Consider the following 21,325-nt stretch of genomic DNA (forward strand, 5'->3'; position numbering starts at 1 on the left):
TTTCAATAACCTTGAAGATGAAAGATAATTTGATTAACTTGTTAGCAATTAGTAAATCAATAATGAAACCGGTTATAATTATAAAAATTTAACTGTAGATATTAAAATAAGTCTTCTTGATTAGTTTTTTATTTTTCTTGATCAATCCAATGATTAAAAATTAATAAACAACAACGACAATTTATGATTAAGTCTCACGAAGTTGATAATGAATAAATTTTAATTGTTTAATAAATAGTGTTCACTCAGGTTAGCTGATCACAATTTGATTTGTTGTTGAACAATCTTGATCTCTTGATTGTCAAAGTAAATTGGTGATTTAAATTGTTAAAAATGATTGATAATCAAACTCACATTGATTCACTTTTACAATCAACTTACACACAGTTGATTAATACTGTTAATCATCACTATGATCAATCAATTGGATCAACTAGTTTATCTCAGTGGTTGTTAATGTCAATTGGACTGTTGATCAGTTTTAATTGTGTCCAAAAGTTAATTGCTTTCGTTAAATTTCAAAATGAAGTGTCATCATTACCTCATGAACCTTATAATCTAATCACTGGACATATTAATAATTTTGGAATCAAATTAACTACATTAACTAATTTGCCAGAAAAGGTAAGAAACAATTAACAATTAAACCTCCTATTAGATCAAGAATGATCAGAAACTAATCATTAAACTAAATTAACTAATCAGAAATTTCCTCAGGATATGATTAAATTTTCAACACCTTTTTAAATTTAATTGATTAATTTGGTTGTTCAATTAACTTTTGCGATTTGTTCATTTGCAATATACGATTAATTGTGACAGTTTTGATTAATCAACGTCTTCCAAATTAATTATTACAGCAATTATGACTGAATGTGAACGTTTATTTGCTAAATATCGTTCAACTGGATTAATTTTAGTCAAATTAATGTGGAAACCATTGTTAATTATTGTTAATCACTCCATCGTTAAGGTAAGTAATCAATACTAATCACATTGTTAAATCATTGTCTTAATTGTTAGGGTTTCCCTCAGCACAAGATAATTAACAACAAATATTTTCGAGCCTTTAATCATGATTTGTCCTTGATTGGTAAAAAATGGTAAATCTAATCAACTTAATAGTTAATTAATAGATAATCGTGATTGTTATCTATGTAAATTTATCGGCTAACCGATGATACCTTAATTATTGTAAATTTTAATGATGATGATGATGAGAGGTAAAACTAATTATAACGATCAGTTAAGCTTTAACAATTAGTCTTATTAATTTGTGTATTTCAATCAAATCAAGGTTGTCAAAATTTCAATACTGAAGGTCCTTAACAATTAAGAGTACTTAATACACCGGTGCAGCAATCAAGGTTAATCACAATCAAAAGATTAATCAATTTGATTAACCTGATTAAGAGGGAAGCAAACTTGTTTCTATTTAATAATTAATCAAATCAAACAATAAAATAATCAGCAAAAATGATTGAAATTTGAATATTTGATCACTAAATTGTAACAATTAACAGGCGATTGCGGCCAAAAATGGTTTAGTTGAACGAGGCGGACAAATATATTTACTTAAACCTTGGATTGGCAATTCTGTAACAACCTCATCAGCAATTAACTGGCATTCTAAGAGACGAACAGTTAATTTAGCATTTCATGCTGATTGTTTACCTGTGTACACCTCGATTGTTGAAAGGCAAACAATTAAATTCATCAAGAAGCTAAATGATGATGAAAATTTAGGAAAACCAATTAATATATCTCGTTGGGTTCATCTCGCCGGTTTGGGTTATATTGTTGAAATTATTTCGGGACAATTTATTGATTTTCTTAATTCTCAAGGAGGTCAATATTTTGATGATTTAGAGATAATTCAACAATCAAGGGAACAGCGTTTATGGTTCCCAATTTATTGGTCCGATTTAATTTACTCATTAACACCTTCGGGTTGGCGACATAAATCAGCGCTATCAAGAGTCCATCAATTTAGTCAATCGTTAGTTGAATCATCTTTACAATCAATGAAACAAGGTAAAGTTAATCAGGGTCCAGGTAAGCCGATTGTTGAGTTAATTGTTCAAAGCTATTGGGAGAAAGCGCAATCCAGTGGATCAGAAACAATTAATGTACAATCAATTCGGGAGGAACTCGATGGTTTAATTATGGGCACTTTTGATACAACTCCAAATGCAATTACATTTACATTGTATCTTCTTGGTAAGTTATAACAATTAACTTTTTCTCTTTTCATCTTAATCAATCAATTGATTGTGATCAAATTGTCAAAAGTTTTGGAAAACATTAATTGCCAATGATTAAGTGTAAACATTGTGACAATCAACAAAAAACTAATACAATTGTTTAATTGTAAACATGTTTATTTGTTTATAATGAAATATAATTGATTGAGATTGGTGAGATTACTTGATTAATAAACAAAACAATTAAAGAAATTAAGATTAGATTCTAATTGTATTATCAATGGTAGGAAATATACATGTATGATTAAGTAAAATTGGTGAGCAATCAACAACAATTAAACGTAAAAATATTAACCAATATAAAAGTTGCTACTAAATGTTGTAATTAAACAATTTTCTTTACAACAATTAAGGTTTAAACTCATCATACCAGGAACAATTATTTCAACAATTAAGTGAATTAGATGTCGATCCAAACACTGGCTTACCAAACACTAACGATATTATGAAAAGCCCTTATTTGGACGGAGTGGTCAAGGAAGCCTTGAGACTTTACCCACCGGTGCCGTTTGTCCAGCGACAGCTCGACACTGATATAACAATTAACGGTCAACTAATTCCCGCTGGTATGGACTTGACCCTTTGCCTTTACTTTCTTCATCGTGATCCTCAACTATTTCCGGAACCGGAATCATTTTATCCTGACCGATGGTTAAACCAACACGCAGACAACAATAACCAACCCTTACCTTTAACCTCTTACCTGCCCTTTGGCTTTGGCCTGAGGCAGTGTGTCGGCAAAAAACTTGGCCTAATTATCATGAAAATTGCAATCGCTCACATTATAATTAACTTTAAATTAACTTCATCTCAACCATTAACTTCATCCGATGTTAAATTATCAACAGCAATCATACCCAAGATCCCATTGCTGGTTAAATTGGAAAGACGTAAAGAAATCAATTGATTACAAACAATTAAATTAAAATACATTAAGATTTTATTACTCTATTAATTGTTTCATCATTTTTTTTTACAATATAATATTTTTAATCACATTTTATTTTACCTTATTGATCATTGAGTAAATTGGGATAAAATTTTTAATTATAATCAACACACAAATTGTGTAAAAAATTAAATTGTAAAATGTATATAAAGTTAATATTAATATAAAGTTTTCACTTCTAGTTAAAATTAATTAATCATGTGTAAAAAAAATAAACAAATGATTAACTGATTATTATAGTTGTTGGAGTTTTGGCTTTGTGATTTGTTTAAACGATTAAGATTTTTAAATTGTTTCCAATGTTATCGAAACAATTTAAAATGTTATTATTAGAACCAAAGATTTGTCGAAAGGAGAAGAAACGAAAAATTAACCTGAGAAATTAAAGTTAATTGTTGCAATCAAATTGTATATAAAGTCATTTGCTCAGCTCTCATAATTTGTTGATCAATTAGTTTTGTTTTTGTGACATTTATGATGATGATTATGATGATTGGGTGGTTGATGATTGATGATTAATGTAAACAATGATAAAACTAAATTGATTTCAAGTTAATTTAAAAGTCCAACGGAACCGGATATTCACCAGTTAAACATGCGACACAATGTCCGATTGGTTTACATTCATTGGTCATCTTTTGCCGCTCACGGACACCATTTTGAACGGACAATTTTAACCCTTCAACTGACAAGTACTTTAATGAAGCTGCACCAAGTGAATTAGCTAATTGTTCAGCATTCAAGTGATTAGCAATCAACTCTTCTCGTGTTGGTATATTAATCCCCATGTAACATGGATAGTGAAGGGGAGGTGAGGCTATACGGATGTGGACATCGTCCGCTCCAGCGTCTTTAAGAAGACGAACCAATTGACCGATTGTTGTTCCTCGAACAATTGAATCATCAATCAATATGATTGATTTACCTGAGAACAGGAAAACGCAATTGGATGGATAAGGTTAGTAAATTATAAGAGAATTTTTTGTTCTTTTTGGAGAATAAAAAAAAAATATTATCGAACCTTTGAAATTTTCAACCAACGGACCAAACTTTTTGGCCACACCAAGACGTCGTAATCGAGTCGACGGCTGGATAAATGTCCGTCCAACGTAACGATTTTTACAAAATACTTCAACAAAAGGTACACCAGACTATGGATGGAAAGATAAATAACAATTAAATTAATCATCGATTTAGGTCAACAGGAAGTGTGTAAACAATTTTGATTATAAGGGGCAGTTAATTGTTTACAGTTAATTATGATTTACCTCGAGAGCAAATCCAAGAGCTGCTGGATTTGATGATTCGGGCACTGGTGAAACGATATAATCTTTTGAAGGGTCAAGTAGAATTGGTGCTTCTCGAGCGAGTTGACGACCACAATTGACTCGGACTGTGTAGACCATTTGACCTTCGATAATGGAATCGGCTTTGGCAAAGTAAACATATTCAAAGATACAAAAGGCCGGATAATCGTGATTCGCGGGACGAGGGATAATACAAAGTGATTTGGGCTCCTTGTTACGTTCAAGTTTAACGATCTCACCCGGTTCGACATCTCGAAATAGGGTTGCACATATCGACGGAAATGAACACGATTCGCTGGAAACAACCCAACCTTCAAAACAATTAACAAATCATAGTAAACAATTAGTGGTGGTGATTTATTGGAGGAGGAAAACTATTACTTAATACTTAAAGTAAGAGTTATTAATGATTAATCTTTGATCAAAGTTTCATCTTTCGTCTTAATTGCTCTACCTGTGCAACTAACCTTCGGCTCGTTGGATATCTTTGGACACTCCTCGAGTATTACGATCTGTTGGTGGGATTAACATTCCAAGGGACAAAGGCCGATTACCGAATGGATCTCGAAGTGCATATAAACACTCGTTGTACATTACGATCAACGAATAGGATAAAGGTGTTAACGAGACAAAATGTTTCAATCGAGATAAAATTTCCTCTTCACTTTTTTCAACATCGTTAATGATTGAATTTTTTTTCTTCACTTTGGTTTTCGTTTGATTAACTAAATTGTTTAAATCAGTGGTTGTTGTTGTTGTTGTCTTTTTGTCAAGGGTATTGGTCATGTAACCGTTATTTTGATTATCTTCATCTTCATCCATGATCACCAATGATTGTTTAAAAGTTTCAAATTCAGCCGGAGGAGGCATTGAAAGACATTGAGTGATTAACTCGGAATCACTTCCAGTTGATAATCCAACACCTGAAAGATAAATGATTAAGATTAACTTTAATTAATTGATTTAAGTGGATGAAGTGGGGGAGAAATTGATTCAATTGAAACAAAAGAGTAAGCAGAAAATAATCAATTTAATATATTGATTGTTGATTAGATTTCTAATTGTTATTAATAGTAGAATCGCCCTTAGTACCAAATCAGAATACAAAGTGAATCAATAAAATGATTAATTTCCAATGAAACTATTGGTTAAATTACTTGTTAGAGAAAGTGATAATTATCAAGAGATGATGATGATGATGATGATGAAGGATGATAACAATGGCCTCAGTTGACTTTTAGTAATAAAATTATATCAATTTCTTGAGGAGATAGCACTTGAATTGTTGATGAAAAAAAGTTAATCAGTCAATCAAAATCAGTTGAATCTTTAACCAGATTCGGATGGTTAGATGATTTTTATCATTTAATTATCATGATATTTAATCATATTTAATATCTGTAGCATTTTCTTATCTTATTGTTGTTGGATTTGTTTAATTGATTATTTAATTGCAATAGAAATGTAATGACCTAGACCAATGACTGGGAATACCTTTTGATTAACATTTGTAAATTAAACAACAATTAAACAAATATCAACAGAGGAAAAAGTTGATCAGATTGAAGATGATGATGAAGAGCTGATACAATCTAATTTTCTATCGTACGATTATTATTGATTGATTGTAATGGTAACTAAACTTACAAGTTGATGATAATCACAAGTAAATTAACCACTTCAAGATTAATCCATTGAAAAATCCGTTGTTAATCTTATGAGTTAATCCACATGTTAATCCATTGGGGATTAATTGATCAATGAGAGTTAATTGGTTAATGTAATACAATAGTCAACTTACCGTTTTCCAAGATTGTTTGTCTTAATGGAGTTGAATTGACCAGTTCGCCGTTATGAGCGACAGCGATGGTCCCATAACTTGTGTGGACCACAAAGGGTTGAGCCAATGAAACCGAATCAGCACCTCCCATGGTTGAATATCGAGTATGTCCAATTCCCAGGTTACCTTTAAGCGATAACATTATCGGCTCATTGAATATTTGACTCACTAGACCCATTCCACGATGAACGGAAAAAGGTTCACTGGCGTATTTACATGTCACTATTCCAGCGGCTTCTTGACCTCTGGGAAAAGGTCAACTCATTAATAAACTTAATCTCATCTCTAAATCAAAATCAAACTACAGGAGTGATTTCACTTAGTGCAAATGGTTAATTTCTTATAAAAAAAAGGTGAACTAACCCTTTACCTTTTCCGAGCCTAATGACACTGGGGGAGACTATGGCTCTAAGTGAAATCACTGTAGTTTTAAATAGATACATACCTGTGCTGGAGACCGATCAATCCCAGGCAAATAATGTGAGCACAATCGAGGTTCGTAGGCCAATCGCCGTTAGTTATACAACCAAAGATCCCGCACTTTTCAACAAACATCGATCCATCCATATCCTGATCCTCCATTGTGGTCACTTCGAATTTTTTAGTTCGAATTTTCTTTTTTTTGTTCACTTTTAAAATTATTTTCTTTTTCCTCTTCTTCTAAATTTTACTCTTAGATTGACTTTTACTGTTGATTTAAAACTGTTTAGATGCCACAAGATGTGCTTTCGATGATAATCAACCAATCTAAGTAGTTTCTCTCACTCTATCAATTATATTTCTCTCTCTCACGCTCACTCACTCTCTCACTCACTTCTAATATCTATTTCTTAATCATCCCACCCCACAGTCTCTGTTGGGTGTTGATTAAACTTGTAACCAGTAAACACATCAATCGGTCTATCAGATAACAATAAATGAAATTATCTTCTCGTTAAGATTAATAGGAGAGATAGAAAACAGAAAAGGAAAGAGAATTAGAGAGAGAGAGAGAGAAAAGAGATGATAAAGTGAGTGAGTGAGAAAAAGAGAGAGAGAAAGTGAGTGAGTATTCTTGAAAAGAACCCGAAGATCTACTGTTTATCATTAACAGAATTTCCTTCAATCTCTAATCAACGTAGAGAATTTTCTTTCCAATTAACCCTAATCTCCAAAATTTTGATCACCTTTAATTGTAATCCAATTAACTCTCACCAAAAATGGGTAAGTTTTAATCACTTTAATCAAACACCTTAAGTCTAATTGCTAATCCATAAGGCGATGATATAAACTCACATGTTTACCTGTGTTGTAATTGAATCTTCACTTTCTATTATTCTATTTCCATATGTTTAAAATTTACTAATTATCTTGTTAATTGTTTACCCTAACATAGAGATCACCAAAAGTCAAATTGACAAATTAATTATCGCAGGTAAAACCAAAGAGGTTTTCAAGCTAAAAGGTGATAACAATTATGTTTTCGTCTACTCTAAGGATCGGATAACTGCAGGTAAGTCAATTGAGTAGATTGTTGCTTCCAAATCTTAACCTTGAATTTGTGTCTACATTTAATTGTATTCTTGTTGATTGAATCAGGTGATGGTGCTAAATCTCATGCGATGGAGGGCAAAGCTAAATTGTCAACACAAACAAATTGTGCCATCTACGAATTCATGACCGCCGCCGGAATTGAGACTCACTTTGTTTCCAGGGTTGCCGAGGGTTCACCCGATTGGGATCGTTCATTTATCGCTAAACAATGTGACATGATCCCAATCGAATGGGTTTGCAGGTAAGTTGATCAACTAATTAACAATTTAAATTTCCAACCAATGAACATTTCAACTTACGATTTACTGATTAGGTTATCCTTTTTTAATCCGATTCCTTTGTCGTTAAGTTTAGTTGATCAACTTTGTTTCCCTCATCAAATCTGATTACTTGTTTTTTTTTAAAGAGCCAACAATCAATTCTGATTTTTATCATAAACCGATAACCAATCAATATAATCATCATCTTTACGATTACAATTTATTATTTGATATTTGTGATGGATAGAACTGGAAAAAACAAAGATTCTGGTTTTGATTAATTGTCTTTATCGATAGATAATCATGAGTTGTTTTTTTCATTGATTTCTTTGTTTAATATCATTTCTTAAGTGTGTTTAATCATAATCAGTTGATCAGTTAGTAAATTAATTAACTTGAAATGATCAAATTGATTTATAACAATTTGTTAGTCTTTGATTCATTTTCCCATTTGTTTATCGCTTTATTTTTGTTGTTGTACTTGTTAAGATAAGTTTCATCGTCTACTTACAGATATATGATCAGATTTGATTGATTAATTGATTAACTAATATAACAATTAGAATAGATTTTTATTAGATAATTATGCCTCCTCAGTGGCTAATGATTAGCAAACTAATTGATCACTCAATTGGCTTACACCATTATGTATAATAGTTGAGAGATCTAGTTACAGAATTTGAGAGATTTAATTTCTCCTAAATTGTTGGGTTAAAATTAGCAATTAAGTTACATGAATCTCTATGGATTGTTAATATGATACAGTAATTAATTCAATTGTTGCTCCGTTGATTTGTAGACGAGTGGCCACTGGTTCGTACCTTAAGCGCCATCCTAATGTCAAGGAAGGATATCGATTCGCTCCACCTAAACTCGAAACTTTTTTCAAAGGTACAGGTCATTTTGTTTCGATTGATTATATTGATTATTGATCGATGAGAGTCAATTCTTTTTCTTTGTATCAATAGATGATGAGAATCACGATCCTTTCTGGTCCCTTGAGACATTGATCGAAGCTGGTTTGGTCTGTGGTGGCCTTAAAATCGGTAAAATTGAAGTTGAAGAGATGCTTCGAGTAACTCAAACAGTATTCGAAGTTATCGAGAGAGTTTGGTCAACATTAAATCATTCGCTTATCGATTTGAAGATCGAATTTGGTGTTATTGAAGAAGCAGGTAAAAAGAAGATTGTTGTTGGCGATGTAATCGATAATGATTCATGGAGACTTTGGCCTGATGGAGATAAACGATTAATGCTCGATAAGCAAGTTTATCGAAATATGGACAATTCAACAATCGACGAGGACGCAATTAAAGCGGTTAAAGCGAAATTTGTCACTGTAGCTGAGCGAACTCAGGCCTTATTTGGTTCAATGATTCCTAAACCTCGTGAAAAGGGTTTACCTTCACCTCCACCGGAAGTTGGAATCATTTTAGGATCAATGAGTGACATGGAACACGCAACCAAGATCAAGAAAACTTTGTCCTCGAAATATGGAATCAATGATGTTGAAATTCACGTTTGTTCAGCTCATAAATCAACTGAAGCAACTTTAGCCGTTGTCGCAAGTCTCATGCAATGGCCAACATGTCAAGTCATTATCGCTTGCGCTGGAAGGAGCAATGGCTTAGGTCCAGTATCTTCGGGTAACACGACGGTTCCCGTGATCAATTGTCCACCAATATCAGATTCGGCTACTCTTTCAAATGACCTTTGGTCTTCAATGCGATTACCTTCAGGTGTTGGATGTTCCACAATTTTGGGACCAGAAAACGCTGCGTTAGCTGCTGCCCATATCATCGCTAATCTAAGTCCATTCACTTGGGCTCGAATTCGAGCTCAACAAACTTACACAATCGTCAAGATGCTCCACGATGATGCTTCAATTGTTGCTTGAAATCATTTCTTATCAGCAAAGAAAAATACATTCTAATAACAAATTGTACGGGAAAAGGTTCTATCTAATATAAAAAAATAGTATTTTTACTTAACAACAATTAAATGGTTCCAATTAAAGACGAAATGTCCAAGATTTTAATCATTGGAGTTTTTTTGTTCTAATTTTTTCACCTTTCGCCACATTTCATGTTATCTTTTGAACATGGAAAACTCATGAATCAGAACATCTACTATCAATGGAGTTAATATTGATAATCAATTTGCTTTCTCCACAATTGAATTAAGTGATCAATTGATTTAAATGTTTTCTGGTAGATGGAATCACAACCGAGCCATCTATCGGCCGGAAAGTTAACCTGAGAGATACAAAGATCGGAATTTTTGAAAAGTATCGATTAATCGGATCAGTCGGACAGAGTCGAAAATGAATTGAACTTTTCGATTGTAATTAGAAGGACATGGAGAAAGATTGAAATGAAAGACTGAGAAAGAAAGAAACAATAATGAGTGAAAAGATTAAAAGAAAATAAAAAAAAAGGAAAAGAGAAAAATAAATAGAAAAATAAATAGAAAATAATCTTAATTAATCGTATATCGAAAAGATCGATTCAAGTTTAAATCGAACATAAAGTCAATCGGTATTATCGATTTTTAATCGAACTTCATCTCTTCAATTGGAGAAGAGAGAAAGAGAAAAAAAATCTTTGTTTAATTTAATTTGTTTTAAATTATTATTTAAAACTATTATTGTTATTATCATCATCAACCTCATAATCATCAACATCATAGTCATTACAATCATCAATCAACAACATCAGCAACATGGTGGAAGGATTTAGAGAAACTGGAATTGTTGAAAAATTATTACCCTCCTATGGATTTATCCAGTGCTGTGAAAGACAAGCTCGCCTCTTTTTTCATTATAGTCAATTTAAGGGTAACATTGATCATCTTAAACTTGGTGATCCTGTTGAATTTGAGATGACCTATGATCGTCGGACTGGTAAACCAATTGCCTCGGTGGTTGTTAAAATATGCTCTGAAGCTTTTCTTGGTGAAGAATTGAGCAGTGAGAGAGTGAGTGGTTTTGTTACCACCGAATTAGGTGAAGGAAGAGAAGGCCGAGTTGCTTATGAACATAGAGGTGAATGTTTCTTTCTTCCATTTACCATAAAAGATTTAGAAGATACTACACAAATTGTTAAACAAAATGATCGAGTCACTTTCCTGATTACTCCCGATAAAAGTGGTAACCTTCGTGCCCGAAGAATTGCCTTAGAGACACCAACCCCGGAACGTTACCAAGGTGTTGTATGTACTTTGAAAGATTCTTTTGGTTTCATCGAGAGAGCTGATGTGGTCAAGGAGATATTTTTCCACTCATCTGAATGTAAAGACTTTAAGAGTTTAACTCTTGGTGATGATGTTGAATTTAGGGTTCAGACACGTAATAATAAAGAGGTTGCCGTAAGAGTAGACAAACTTCCTTCTGGAGCTGTTGTATTTGAAGACATTTCCCCTGAAACAATCACTGGTCGAATTATCAAATTAATCGAACGTCACAGTAATCATTCCTCTAGCCGTCAACATTTCACAAGCAATAGCCTCCAATCGGGATCCGCATCTAGTGAACCTTTCCCCGGTAAAATAGTCTATATGGATGGCAATACTGAAAAAGAGATCTCATTTGGTGACAAAGATGTACGAGGTTATTACACTTTACAAGTTGGGGACACAATACAGTTTAATGTAGTCACTGATCGACGTGACAAACTAGAGCATGCAACTAATATTGAAATTCTTGAAGAGACATTCGAAAATTCTGAAGAAGCCAGAGAGCAAGGCTACATTGCTGCTCTCAAAGAGTCATATGGTTTTATCAAATGTCTCAATCGAGAAGGAACTAGAATATTTTTCCGTTTCGCTGAACTATTGGATCCAACTACAATTCCTAAATTAAATGAGGAGGTTATATTTACCATTGCTCCGGATCACTCCATGCCTGGTCGTTTACAAGCAGTAAGGATTAAATTTCTACCCGATGGAACCATTTTCAAAAATCTTTATGCAAAACGTAGTTTTGGTAATGATAATGGTGAAGATGGTAAAATGTCTGCCAGTTATGGAGGTGGTAAATTGGAATCTCGCTTGAGAAACGATTACGGCAATGGCATGGATTCAATGGACGAAAGTAATGGTAACTGTGAATTTCCTCTAATCGATTTGAATACAGATGAATCATCGACCACAGGTAAATCGTCTCTAAGTTCAAACGATTACCTGTCCAAAAGTGCCAAACCACGATTTGGGAGAACTCAAAATTCATGGTCTCACTTATTATCACAATTACCTATATCAATGACCTCCGATCCTTCAACTGACAATGATTATCATCATCATCCTCATGCAACCACATCCACAACTAATACCAATGACAATTCCCAATTGATTGATATATTTTCCTCTGTTGATGAAACAAATTGTGCACCTCTAATCAAACCACTGGAACCAGCTTTAATGAAAAACTCATCATTTACCCATGAAATTAATTGCAATGACAACGATCCAACTAAATATAATAAATTTGGAGACAATCAAAATGGATTAGAAAATAGTACCAATGGTTTCAATGGCAAAAATGGGGTCAAAACTGTTCAAAGAGGATTTCCTAAAGATACCTTTGGCTTCATCGAGAATGAGAACCATAAAAATGAAGCTTACTACAGGTAAGATTGATATAAAAAACGATTATTTATTATTTTCACCTTAATTTCGTGTTACAATTTCAATATCACCACCAAAACAAGACATTCCCTGTTGATATATATTTTATATTTGGGAATACTTAATCTCTGTTTTATCAATTTTATTGTGATATTCATTAGTAGTACTACATTTATGAAGTGATTTCTTTGTGATTATACTGTGGTACAAATTTTCATTATTTGTTTGTCTTTTCCTTTGGTATTGAAGAGTCAAAATGATGATAAATTTGCTAAGGAATATAATTCAATGATTGACTCTCATTGAATCTGTTACCTTTATCATCGACAATACTGTCCACTATCTTAATGAACTGTGCACCCAAAGTCCGATTAACAGAACTCTCGTTAAGATAATTTGGATTTTGTTCAGCATATTCAGTAAATGCTTGTACAATTGCAGCTCTCATTTGACTGAAAAACTCAGTTGTTTGTCGCATTATTTCAGGTAAATTGTTGGAAACTTCACGAATAATTGTATTTATAATTGTCTCTCTTATGGCATCAACAGGATTTTGATACTGAGATGGCCCTTGATCCTCTGTTAGATCATTATCATTTCAATTGGAACACTTTGTTGTTGAAAATTTTGTGGTGATGATTTAGATGATTGTTGTAAATTAGTAACTGCAATCAGTTTATCTTTGAGTCTTTGTAAAAATATCTCATCATCTTTATCGCTTCCAATCGATGATGACTTTGAACCAATCACTACACAAAGTAAAATTAAAAAACAAACAGACTCACAATGTTTAGTTAACATGATCAGTCAAGATTGGACTCAGTTAATCAAAAGCCAATAATTAATCTAATCCAGTCTTTTATACTTACATTGGGTGCCATTCAAATGAATCCATTACCACGAGTTACCATGACAATAAGAGGGATATGATCTAATAAACCTGTAATTAGTCAATGAAATACGTTAACTAGAGTCAATTTGAAAGGGTGATTGTTTGAAAGGCATAACTGTATCTCTAATTGATCCCATATCCTAATTATCATCATGATTGTCAAACCTTTGTAAACAAAAAACCCGTATGACTTTTTGGTACTTACCTTTTTCTTTTCTCTCTTTTCTCTTCTCTCATTTATCCCTCCCGATATATTTTCACAATTTCACTTTCACATCATCTTTAAACCATTGTAGTGATGCTACTATTAATACCCCTCGGCCTGAGAGACTTATAACTCGATTAAAGTCAATGGCTGTCGATGAAAATGTCGGACCAAAAATGGTTTTGGTTCGTCAACCTAAAGGTCCCGATGGATCCAAGGGATTTAGTGTTTCTCGTCAAGGAGGATCTTCATCTACTACTTACAATAATAATAATGATAAACAATAATAATAATAACAAATCAAATTGTAACAAATTGTAACTAAAAAAAACAACAAAAGACAAAAGAAAAAACAAAAAAAAACACCAACCACAACAATTAAGTAAACAATTAAACGATTGAAACCTGAAAATTATAATGTGATGACCAAAAACAAGAAACCTAAATGACGTAAAAATAGTTGCTAAGCAACGAACAGAACAACCAAAACAAACTCTCTGATAGTCTCTTTCTTTCTTTCTTTCTTCTATTTATCATCATCTTCTCATCCTGCCTTTTCTTCAATTCTTTTTCTTCGCTGTCTACTATTTTTACCTCGATTCCTTCTCTCTGTCTATTTATGTCACTGTGAATATTCATTCAATCTTCTCGTTCCTTTCATGTTGTTTCTTTTTCTTAGATTTTCACCTTTATCTTCATCATCATTCTGATCTTCCCATTTGGTATTTGTTTTTTCTTCTGTTTTTCTTTACCTGTTCTCGGATAAATATTATCTCCATCTTCAGCCAATCCTCTCTTTCTTTTATTTTCTGTCATTTTCTCTCTCACTCACTCAATCTCTAACTCTCTTCTTAATCTTCTTATCCAAATTTTAATCTTTCGATTGATCATAATCATGATAATTGATCTTTTTGTTATTCTATCTTAAACATCATCATCATCATCATCATCATCTTTACCTTCATCGAATCACGAATCAAGATCCAGTCTCAAACAAACATACAACTATTATCGTCATCAATCTTACCTCAATATTTATCTTCTGTTATGATTGTTACTCTACCTCTGTGACATCAGTGTGTTTGTTATCATCATCATCAGTCGATAAAAGGATAATACAAAATATAAAATAGATTCTTTATCAAGTATGAGTTCTATCATGAAATCCTCGAGCTTTGGAATAAATCCTAAAAAGAAACTCTCTACCTTTGGTCGAAGGTTAAAACAAGAAATAACCACTTCAGGTTCATCAACTGATCCCGATGTTGTTGCAATTAACAACAACTATGAACAAGAATTAATGATGAAAGAAACAGTTTCACCAGATGATGTGATTAAATTGGACAAGATAACCGAAGGTAAGTCTCTCTCTCTCTCAGCTCGATTATCAACATATCATACTAATCATCTTCCTCTACCTCATCATCATCTCCATTAGGTTACCTGTGTCCTCTTGAAGCCAATACGTACGACATTGATTTCACCCGATTTAAAATTCGTGACATGGAATCAGGAAAAATATTATTCGAAATATCAAAACCATCCGATTTGGTCGATGAAAGTTCACCCGAAGACTCAGATGAATCAAATGATGGTAGATTTGTCCGTTATCAGTTCAACTCTCAATTTCTTAAACTCAAAACCGTTGGAGCTACGTAAGTATAATAATAATATTGAACATTTCCCTCATCATCCACCCCCAATATCCATTTGAATAACATAAGATTTTCCCTATCATGTTAAACTCCCATTTACCTGAGTTACCTTGACCTCGTCTCCCTGGTTACATGATGAAAACATTGCTGATTCTCAATTGAAAACATTCAACCTTGATTAGTTTACATAGGTAACAGTTTTCAATCTCTAAATTAGGTTAATCTTTTATTTAGCATTTAATATGTTTAATTGTTATTTTTTACCTTGAAAAACTGGAAGAATCGAGTTAAATTCAATATGATTAGTCAACAATTAAAACTCAACTCAATTAATCATTATTAATAATAATACTTTGAATCAATAGCTGTTATTGTAAATCGATACATGAAACTTATATCATTAGGATGTTTCTTTTAATGTTTATTATCTAGTTCGATGTTAATTGTTAATTGTATTGATTTCATCTTATTATTATCATTTTCTTTCACCATTAGCTGTTAATCTTTGACAGAATTAAAAATCAATCGTCTCAAACAATTTAGATATTATATCATATGATATAAGTTGTGATGATTAATTTTCTGTGTCAAGTTAATTAATTGTTATTAATCAATAATCAGTGTTTCTTGATTGTTCAATTGATTTTCTTAACTATGAATATAATATAAATGATTATCGGATATAAAAGTTATATCAAATGTAAAGATTTAATTTGTACCATTGATATTGATTAACTTTCTCAAGGTCAAGGAATGTAAATGTATTACAATTAGAGACAAATATTAATTATCTTGCAATAGATTATTACAATCAATTGATTCTCAAGGTTTTGATTGTTTTTTTTTACTAACCAATAATCACCTAACTAAATCTGAACACACAATCAAAGCATATTAATGATGATCAATATTTTGAAGCTCAATCAACCCTCTATTATTATCACAATTAATTAACCTTAATTACTGATAGTTTTATCACTGATTGTATAATCCACGAAATAGGTTACATAGATTTCCACTAATCAATACATATGTATTTACAATTAATGTCAATATAAATACATAATTAACCCGAAATAATGTTTACACTTTGAATAGAATTAACCTTTTAACTCAATTGTAATTAATTGTTTCTCTTGATTGTTAACAGAGTTGAATTCACTGTTGGTGATAAACCAGTCAACAATTTTCGTATGATCGAGAAACATTTTTTTCGAGACATTTCATTGAAAACTTTCGACTTCGAGTTTGGTTTCTGTATACCAAATAGTAAGAACTCCTGTGAACATATATACGAATTTCCGACCTTACCTGTTGATCTTTGTAAGTATTCATATTTCTTTGTAATTAGTTAATAAAGTTGGTAATTTTCTCCTTCTTAAATTAATTAACTAATTTTCTCTTCTTTCTCAATTATCTTTAGGTGAAGAAATGATCAGGAATCCATATGAAACTCGATCTGATAGTTTCTACTTTGTCGATAATAAGTTAATCATGCACAATAAAGCTGATTATGCTTATACCGAAACGACTGATTGAGGAATTAACAATCATTCAATCACAATTTAAAAGATTATCCATCGAGGAGCGATTTTGAAAACAATTCAACACAATCAATTGGGTCTTGAATTAATCACTAATCATTAACCAGTCATCCAAAAATATTAGATCATCAAATTAAACGAAACGCTTGTAAATGTCAATCAATTGTTTTGATTGTGTTTTTTATATATCAAATTATATATAAAACAAAGTGATTTAATACCGATCAAAACTGAATAGACAATTTTAATTGTAATTCTGGTTAATTGATTAACAATAATCACAAGGTTGTAAGAAAAACCAAAACCAAAACCAAAATCAATTATCTTGATTATTAGAAAGTGAGATGATAATCATATTTTGTAACATGTTAATTAATTAACAACTTAAATCAAATGTAATAGTAATGAAAACATGCTCAATGTAATCAGAATTTGATTGTATTAATATTTACAATTACCTCTGATTATCAGTCATATTGTTCATCAAATTGTTCCCAGTGGATTAATTAAAATCACAAATAGATTAACATTTATTAACCCACTGATTCAGTTTATTGTTGCATGTTTTAAATGTCCACTGGCTGGACAATTAAATTTAATTCATTCCATTGTTATGTTTTTACTGCAAATGAGTAGCATGATGGTTGAGGCATTTTCTAGAAAGTTAAATTCATACAATTGTTCAGAATTAATTCTACAAATTTTCATTTAGAATCGATTACCATTGCTTTTGATTTTATCAACGAGTAATCATCTTAATCAATAATGAGGCGACCAATCATTCAAACGATTAGATTAGTTGATGAACAAATTGAATGAAAATTCGATAGTTGAATTTACCGCTAAACAAAAAGTTCGCTTCGTTGTTCCATCAACAGGTGGAGCTTTCAAAAGAACGTGTATTCGGAATTTTGTGAATTGATAAAATCTATTTAAAGTCAGAAAATCTTTAAATTGTTTCTTTTGTCTATTTCGTCAATTAACATGGCCAATCCAAAAGTTTTCTTCGATGTTGATGCCGATGGTGAAAATCTCGGAAGAATTGTCATGGAGGTAAGTGTTACTCTAATTGTAATCTTTTTGTCTTCCTTTTTCTACTCTTTTCTATGTACGGGTCATTATGCTGATGGCTCTGAGGAATGTTCCAGAGATGGAATTTAAAACAACTTTTTCTCTTCTTTGTTCCCCTTTCTTTTCTCTTTCTTTTCTCTTTCCTCTTTCTCTCTTTTCTTTTTCTCTCTCACTCGGTTCTTTATTTTTTATATACTTGCTAACATGTTTATTTCTTTTTGTGTTGAATCTTGTCCTTCTTTTCGTTAGTTACGACCTGATGTTGTACCAAAGACAGCCGAGAATTTCCGAGCTTTATGCACCGGAGAAAAGGGTTTCGGTTACAAGGGATCGTCCTTCCATCGAGTTATTCCTAACTTCATGATTCAAGGAGGTGATTTTACCAATCACAATGGAACTGGTGGTAAATCAATCTATGGTGAGAAATTCGCTGACGAAAATTTCCAACTTAAGCACACTGGCCCAGGTATTCTTTCCATGGCTAATGCAGGTCCTGGAACTAATGGATCACAATTTTTCCTCACCACTGTTAAAACCACTTGGCTAGATGGTAAGCACGTAGTCTTTGGCAGTGTTGTCGATGGCATGGACGTTGTCAAAAAGCTCGAAGGCTTTGGAACCCAATCTGGCAAACCCAAGAAGAAGCTCACTATCACCAATAGCGGTCAACTTTAAGCCCTAACAATTGCAGTAGTGATTAGAATATAGATCCACACACACACTAATCAAACCATCACCAAACCGAACGCAAAACCATAATCAATATTACCCCGTAATTAAAGAAACTCCCAAAACTCTTAATCTCATGTTTGAGATTAAATCCCCAGATAGAAACCCAATAGATTGAATTACAAACTTTGTTCAGGATCTTTTTTTTAATATCTTTTCACTTTGTCTCTCTTCCCAACCAAACACAAAATAAATAAACTTTTCAAAACCAAGAAAATGATAAAATCTCCAACTCATCTAATTAAACAAAACCTTAGATGAGTTTTCTTCATTCTAATCACCCCCACCAGAATCATTCTCTCAGAACAATCAATTAGTATTCTAAACATGATAATCTACTAGAGATTACGAGCAAGTATGCAAGCAATTGAAGATTAATTAATAGACACAATTAAAAGAATTGCAAAAATCACCAAACCGAATCATGAGTTATCTTTGATTCTCCCGCCGACAACTGATTCCACTCCTTTCAATTTATTTCCATTAATTTGTAATATTTTTGAAAAGGAAAACCAACTGATGATAATCAAGAGATTAACTAATTGTTTTAATCTTTTATGTGTAGTTAACGTCGTTAGTTGACAAGTGATTAAGTCTAAACGTTAATTTGTCTTAACCATTTCAAGGAACTGTAAATATAAACACAATTTTTTAATTCTACGTCAAAATGGATTTGATTTTCCATGAAAAGGTAAATTCTATTCTTTCTTTACTTTGTGACTCTTTCTTTTTTCTTGTTGTTTCTCTCTTTGGTTACTCTTATTTTTTTTTTCTTTTGTCCGATTGGTTTGGGTTGATTCCATCAGTTTAAATTTACTAATGATTCTGTTTTATTGTTTCTCCTTTTACAGCAAGAAGGTCAATTGTGTGCTAAGCATTGTCTCAATGCTTTACTTCAAGGACCTTATTTTACTGAATTTGATCTGGCCTCCATTGCGAAGATCATTGATGATGAAGAGCGACTGAAAATGGCAGAGGGTGGTGAGAACAGACAAGAATATCGAGAATTCATTGAGGTAATTAGAGAATAATTCAATTAATATTTTCTTTGTGTCGCTATTTACCAATTGGAGACTGGATTGGGTTTTTTGATACTCGTTCTGCCAGCTGACATGCCTTTCTCTTCGTGTACACTTTTGACTTTGGTCTAAAATTCAACCTTCTATGTTTAAATTGTTCAGATTAAGTTGAATCAACTGTATCTGTCAAACTTTGTAGATGTGGTTGATCTCCATCAGCTATTAATACCACACCTAATGGTTAATGGTAATTGAGACTAGAATATCAATTTACATTGTTTACTGAAACCGATCTTTGACTTTCTCTCTCTCTCTCTTTTCTGTCTCTTGTCATTCTTAAATTTTTTCGATTTTCTATCCTACCTTAGGGTCCTTCATTCAATATGGATGATAGCGGTTATTTTTCTATCCAGGTTCTAGCAAATGCTCTCAAAGTTTGGAATCTTGAATTGGTGCCCTTCAAAAGTCAAAACACTATCGCTGAAATCGCTCGTAGAGATCCTATGTAAGTAGACATTTCCATCTTAATATTTAATTAAAATGATTTTAACCTAACTTTTTTAATTAACTGGTAAAGGTCACAAAAAAGCTACATTTGCAATTACAAAGACCACTGGTTAACTATCAGAAAAATTGGACAACAATGGTTCAATCTAAATTCAATGTTGAGTGGACCTGAACTTATTTCCGACACTTATTTGGCCCTTTTCTTGGCGCAACTACAGGAAGAAGGCTATTCTATTTTTATTGTTAACGGAGATTTACCTTCGTGTAAATCCGACCAAGTATTATCGACTGTGAGAGTTGAACAAGCCGAGAAACCACATACCATTGCTGAATATGCCGATCGAAGTTCAACCGAAGCAATTAAAGGAGATTCTTGCAGTGGGGGTGAAGATGATGAAAGTTGTCTTCAAAGAGCGATCGCTGCCTCGTTAGAAAGTGAATTGGAAGATGAACAAAAACAACTTCAAGCAGCGATTGCGATGAGTTTGGAGTCGAAATAAATCCAACAGAAAATGATAATCACACGGAAGCATCTCTAATATTTACTATCCCTTTTTCATCAAATCAAATTTCTCAGTGAAAATCAATTACACTTCGAACGAGTTTATAAACTACTGTTACTTTTTTAATTTCTTTTTCTCATGTTGCATCAAATCTTTTTCTTAATTCGCACCAAGATTAACCATTTACTCTAAAATTTAAAGTCATCGAAAAATTTTGCATCCAATTGATTCACTTTTTTCGGAAAATTTTCTAAATTGATTGATTAGTTCGCGAAGAGGATCATGAATAAAATCAATCGATCCAAATACTTGGATTCTAATAATGCCGAAATCATTTTCTTTAAATTAACTAATTTATTTATTTTGCTTTATATTTGAAAGAAACTAATAGTATTTACAGTTGATTTAATATCATTAAAAAAAC

At 32.2% G+C, this 21,325-nt stretch overlaps 7 protein-coding genes and 1 long non-coding RNA gene across 10 annotated transcripts; 6 read left to right on the forward strand and 2 right to left on the reverse strand.

Moving 5' to 3' along the window:
- Positions 1-160: 160 nt before the first annotated feature.
- Positions 161-3,317, forward strand: LOC128394341 (cytochrome P450 4V2-like). The gene is made up of 4 exons (XM_053354663.1): positions 161-623; positions 859-973; positions 1,524-2,220; positions 2,618-3,317. Exons 1-4 carry the CDS (start codon positions 334-336, stop codon positions 3,169-3,171), a joined length of 1,656 nt encoding a protein of 551 aa, XP_053210638.1. The 5' UTR covers positions 161-333; the 3' UTR covers positions 3,172-3,317.
- On the reverse strand, positions 3,182-7,131 carry LOC128394340 (amidophosphoribosyltransferase-like). Its single transcript, XM_053354662.1, has 6 exons — positions 6,806-7,131; positions 6,322-6,605; positions 4,988-5,443; positions 4,482-4,831; positions 4,235-4,364; positions 3,182-4,138 (listed from the first exon to the last, which is right to left on the reverse strand). Exons 1-6 carry the CDS (start codon positions 6,940-6,942, stop codon positions 3,771-3,773), a joined length of 1,725 nt encoding a protein of 574 aa, XP_053210637.1. The 5' UTR covers positions 6,943-7,131; the 3' UTR covers positions 3,182-3,770.
- A 271-nt stretch (positions 7,132-7,402) lies between these two features.
- Positions 7,403-10,191, forward strand: LOC128394347 (bifunctional phosphoribosylaminoimidazole carboxylase/phosphoribosylaminoimidazole succinocarboxamide synthetase-like). Its single transcript, XM_053354669.1, has 5 exons — positions 7,403-7,563; positions 7,736-7,852; positions 7,939-8,134; positions 8,953-9,044; positions 9,122-10,191. Exons 1-5 carry the CDS (start codon positions 7,560-7,562, stop codon positions 10,048-10,050), a joined length of 1,338 nt encoding a protein of 445 aa, XP_053210644.1. The 5' UTR covers positions 7,403-7,559; the 3' UTR covers positions 10,051-10,191.
- A 519-nt stretch (positions 10,192-10,710) lies between these two features.
- On the forward strand, positions 10,711-14,285 carry LOC128394337 (cold shock domain-containing protein E1-like). Of its 3 annotated transcripts, none has more exons than XR_008326351.1 (3): positions 10,711-12,778; positions 13,026-13,262; positions 13,965-14,102. XR_008326351.1 is itself a non-coding variant. In XM_053354658.1 (2 exons), exons 1-2 carry the CDS (start codon positions 10,875-10,877, stop codon positions 14,158-14,160), a joined length of 2,100 nt encoding a protein of 699 aa, XP_053210633.1. In that variant the 5' UTR covers positions 10,712-10,874; the 3' UTR covers positions 14,161-14,285. The 3 variants fall into 3 exon arrangements, 1 of the variants encoding a protein (XP_053210633.1); XR_008326350.1 differs by lacking the exon at positions 13,965-14,102 and adding an exon at positions 13,326-13,954; XM_053354658.1 differs by lacking the exon at positions 13,026-13,262 and having other exon boundaries at positions 10,712-12,778; positions 13,965-14,285.
- Positions 12,902-14,034, reverse strand: LOC128394378 (uncharacterized). Its single transcript, XR_008326354.1, has 3 exons — positions 13,874-14,034; positions 13,646-13,716; positions 12,902-13,525 (listed from the first exon to the last, which is right to left on the reverse strand). It is a non-coding gene; the product is annotated as an uncharacterized LOC128394378 (long non-coding RNA).
- A 139-nt stretch (positions 14,286-14,424) lies between the features above and the next one.
- LOC128394364 (protein unc-119-like) lies at positions 14,425-17,609 on the forward strand. The gene is made up of 4 exons (XM_053354686.1): positions 14,425-15,231; positions 15,312-15,528; positions 16,679-16,851; positions 16,952-17,609. The coding sequence occupies exons 1-4, from the start codon at positions 15,021-15,023 to the stop codon at positions 17,065-17,067; spliced, it is 717 nt and encodes a 238-aa protein (XP_053210661.1). The 5' UTR covers positions 14,425-15,020; the 3' UTR covers positions 17,068-17,609.
- A 355-nt stretch (positions 17,610-17,964) lies between these two features.
- Positions 17,965-19,089, forward strand: LOC128394369 (peptidyl-prolyl cis-trans isomerase-like). Its single transcript, XM_053354692.1, has 2 exons — positions 17,965-18,125; positions 18,393-19,089. The coding sequence occupies exons 1-2, from the start codon at positions 18,057-18,059 to the stop codon at positions 18,816-18,818; spliced, it is 495 nt and encodes a 164-aa protein (XP_053210667.1). The 5' UTR covers positions 17,965-18,056; the 3' UTR covers positions 18,819-19,089.
- A 277-nt stretch (positions 19,090-19,366) lies between these two features.
- Positions 19,367-21,232, forward strand: LOC128394361 (ataxin-3-like). The gene is made up of 4 exons (XM_053354684.1): positions 19,367-19,563; positions 19,724-19,888; positions 20,260-20,396; positions 20,469-21,232. The coding sequence occupies exons 1-4, from the start codon at positions 19,540-19,542 to the stop codon at positions 20,896-20,898; spliced, it is 756 nt and encodes a 251-aa protein (XP_053210659.1). The 5' UTR covers positions 19,367-19,539; the 3' UTR covers positions 20,899-21,232.
- The last annotated feature ends 93 nt before the right edge of the window (positions 21,233-21,325 follow it).

This window comes from Panonychus citri, unplaced genomic scaffold, assembly GCF_014898815.1.
Source record: "Panonychus citri isolate SS breed McGregor unplaced genomic scaffold, ASM1489881v1 Contig00139, whole genome shotgun sequence".
In the NCBI taxonomy this organism is placed as follows: Eukaryota; Metazoa; Arthropoda; class Arachnida; order Trombidiformes; family Tetranychidae; genus Panonychus; species Panonychus citri.

What these genes read in the sequence shown, in the direction of transcription:
- LOC128394341 (XM_053354663.1), top strand. Translation starts at nt 334, where the DNA reads ATGATTGATAATCAAACTCACATTGATTCACTTTTACAATCAACTTAC. An exon ending in TTAACTAATTTGCCAGAAAA is followed by an intron (nt 624 to 858) that starts GGTAAGAAACAA and finishes ATTAATTATTAC; the next exon opens with AGCAATTATGACTGAATGTG. An exon ending in TTAATCACTCCATCGTTAAG is followed by an intron (nt 974 to 1,523) that starts GTAAGTAATCAA and finishes AACAATTAACAG; the next exon opens with GCGATTGCGGCCAAAAATGG.
- LOC128394340 (XM_053354662.1), bottom strand. Translation starts at nt 6,942, where the DNA reads ATGGAGGATCAGGATATGGATGGATCGATGTTTGTTGAAAAGTGCGGG. An exon ending in ACAAACAATCTTGGAAAACG is followed by an intron (nt 5,444 to 6,321) that starts GTAAGTTGACTA and finishes TTTATCTTTCAG; the next exon opens with GTGTTGGATTATCAACTGGA. An exon ending in AGATATCCAACGAGCCGAAG is followed by an intron (nt 4,832 to 4,987) that starts GTTAGTTGCACA and finishes ATTGTTTTGAAG; the next exon opens with GTTGGGTTGTTTCCAGCGAA.
- LOC128394347 (XM_053354669.1), top strand. An exon ending in CCAATCGAATGGGTTTGCAG is followed by an intron (nt 8,135 to 8,952) that starts GTAAGTTGATCA and finishes GTTGATTTGTAG; the next exon opens with ACGAGTGGCCACTGGTTCGT. An exon ending in ACTCGAAACTTTTTTCAAAG is followed by an intron (nt 9,045 to 9,121) that starts GTACAGGTCATT and finishes TTGTATCAATAG; the next exon opens with ATGATGAGAATCACGATCCT.
- LOC128394337 (XM_053354658.1), top strand. Translation starts at nt 10,875, where the DNA reads ATGGTGGAAGGATTTAGAGAAACTGGAATTGTTGAAAAATTATTACCC. An exon ending in AAAAATGAAGCTTACTACAG is followed by an intron (nt 12,779 to 13,964) that starts GTAAGATTGATA and finishes AAACCATTGTAG; the next exon opens with TGATGCTACTATTAATACCC.
- LOC128394364 (XM_053354686.1), top strand. Translation starts at nt 15,021, where the DNA reads ATGAGTTCTATCATGAAATCCTCGAGCTTTGGAATAAATCCTAAAAAG. An exon ending in ATTGGACAAGATAACCGAAG is followed by an intron (nt 15,232 to 15,311) that starts GTAAGTCTCTCT and finishes CATCTCCATTAG; the next exon opens with GTTACCTGTGTCCTCTTGAA. An exon ending in GACCTTACCTGTTGATCTTT is followed by an intron (nt 16,852 to 16,951) that starts GTAAGTATTCAT and finishes AATTATCTTTAG; the next exon opens with GTGAAGAAATGATCAGGAAT.
- LOC128394369 (XM_053354692.1), top strand. Translation starts at nt 18,057, where the DNA reads ATGGCCAATCCAAAAGTTTTCTTCGATGTTGATGCCGATGGTGAAAAT. An exon ending in TCGGAAGAATTGTCATGGAG is followed by an intron (nt 18,126 to 18,392) that starts GTAAGTGTTACT and finishes TCTTTTCGTTAG; the next exon opens with TTACGACCTGATGTTGTACC.
- LOC128394361 (XM_053354684.1), top strand. Translation starts at nt 19,540, where the DNA reads ATGGATTTGATTTTCCATGAAAAG. An exon ending in ATTTGATTTTCCATGAAAAG is followed by an intron (nt 19,564 to 19,723) that starts GTAAATTCTATT and finishes CTCCTTTTACAG; the next exon opens with CAAGAAGGTCAATTGTGTGC. An exon ending in AATATCGAGAATTCATTGAG is followed by an intron (nt 19,889 to 20,259) that starts GTAATTAGAGAA and finishes ATCCTACCTTAG; the next exon opens with GGTCCTTCATTCAATATGGA.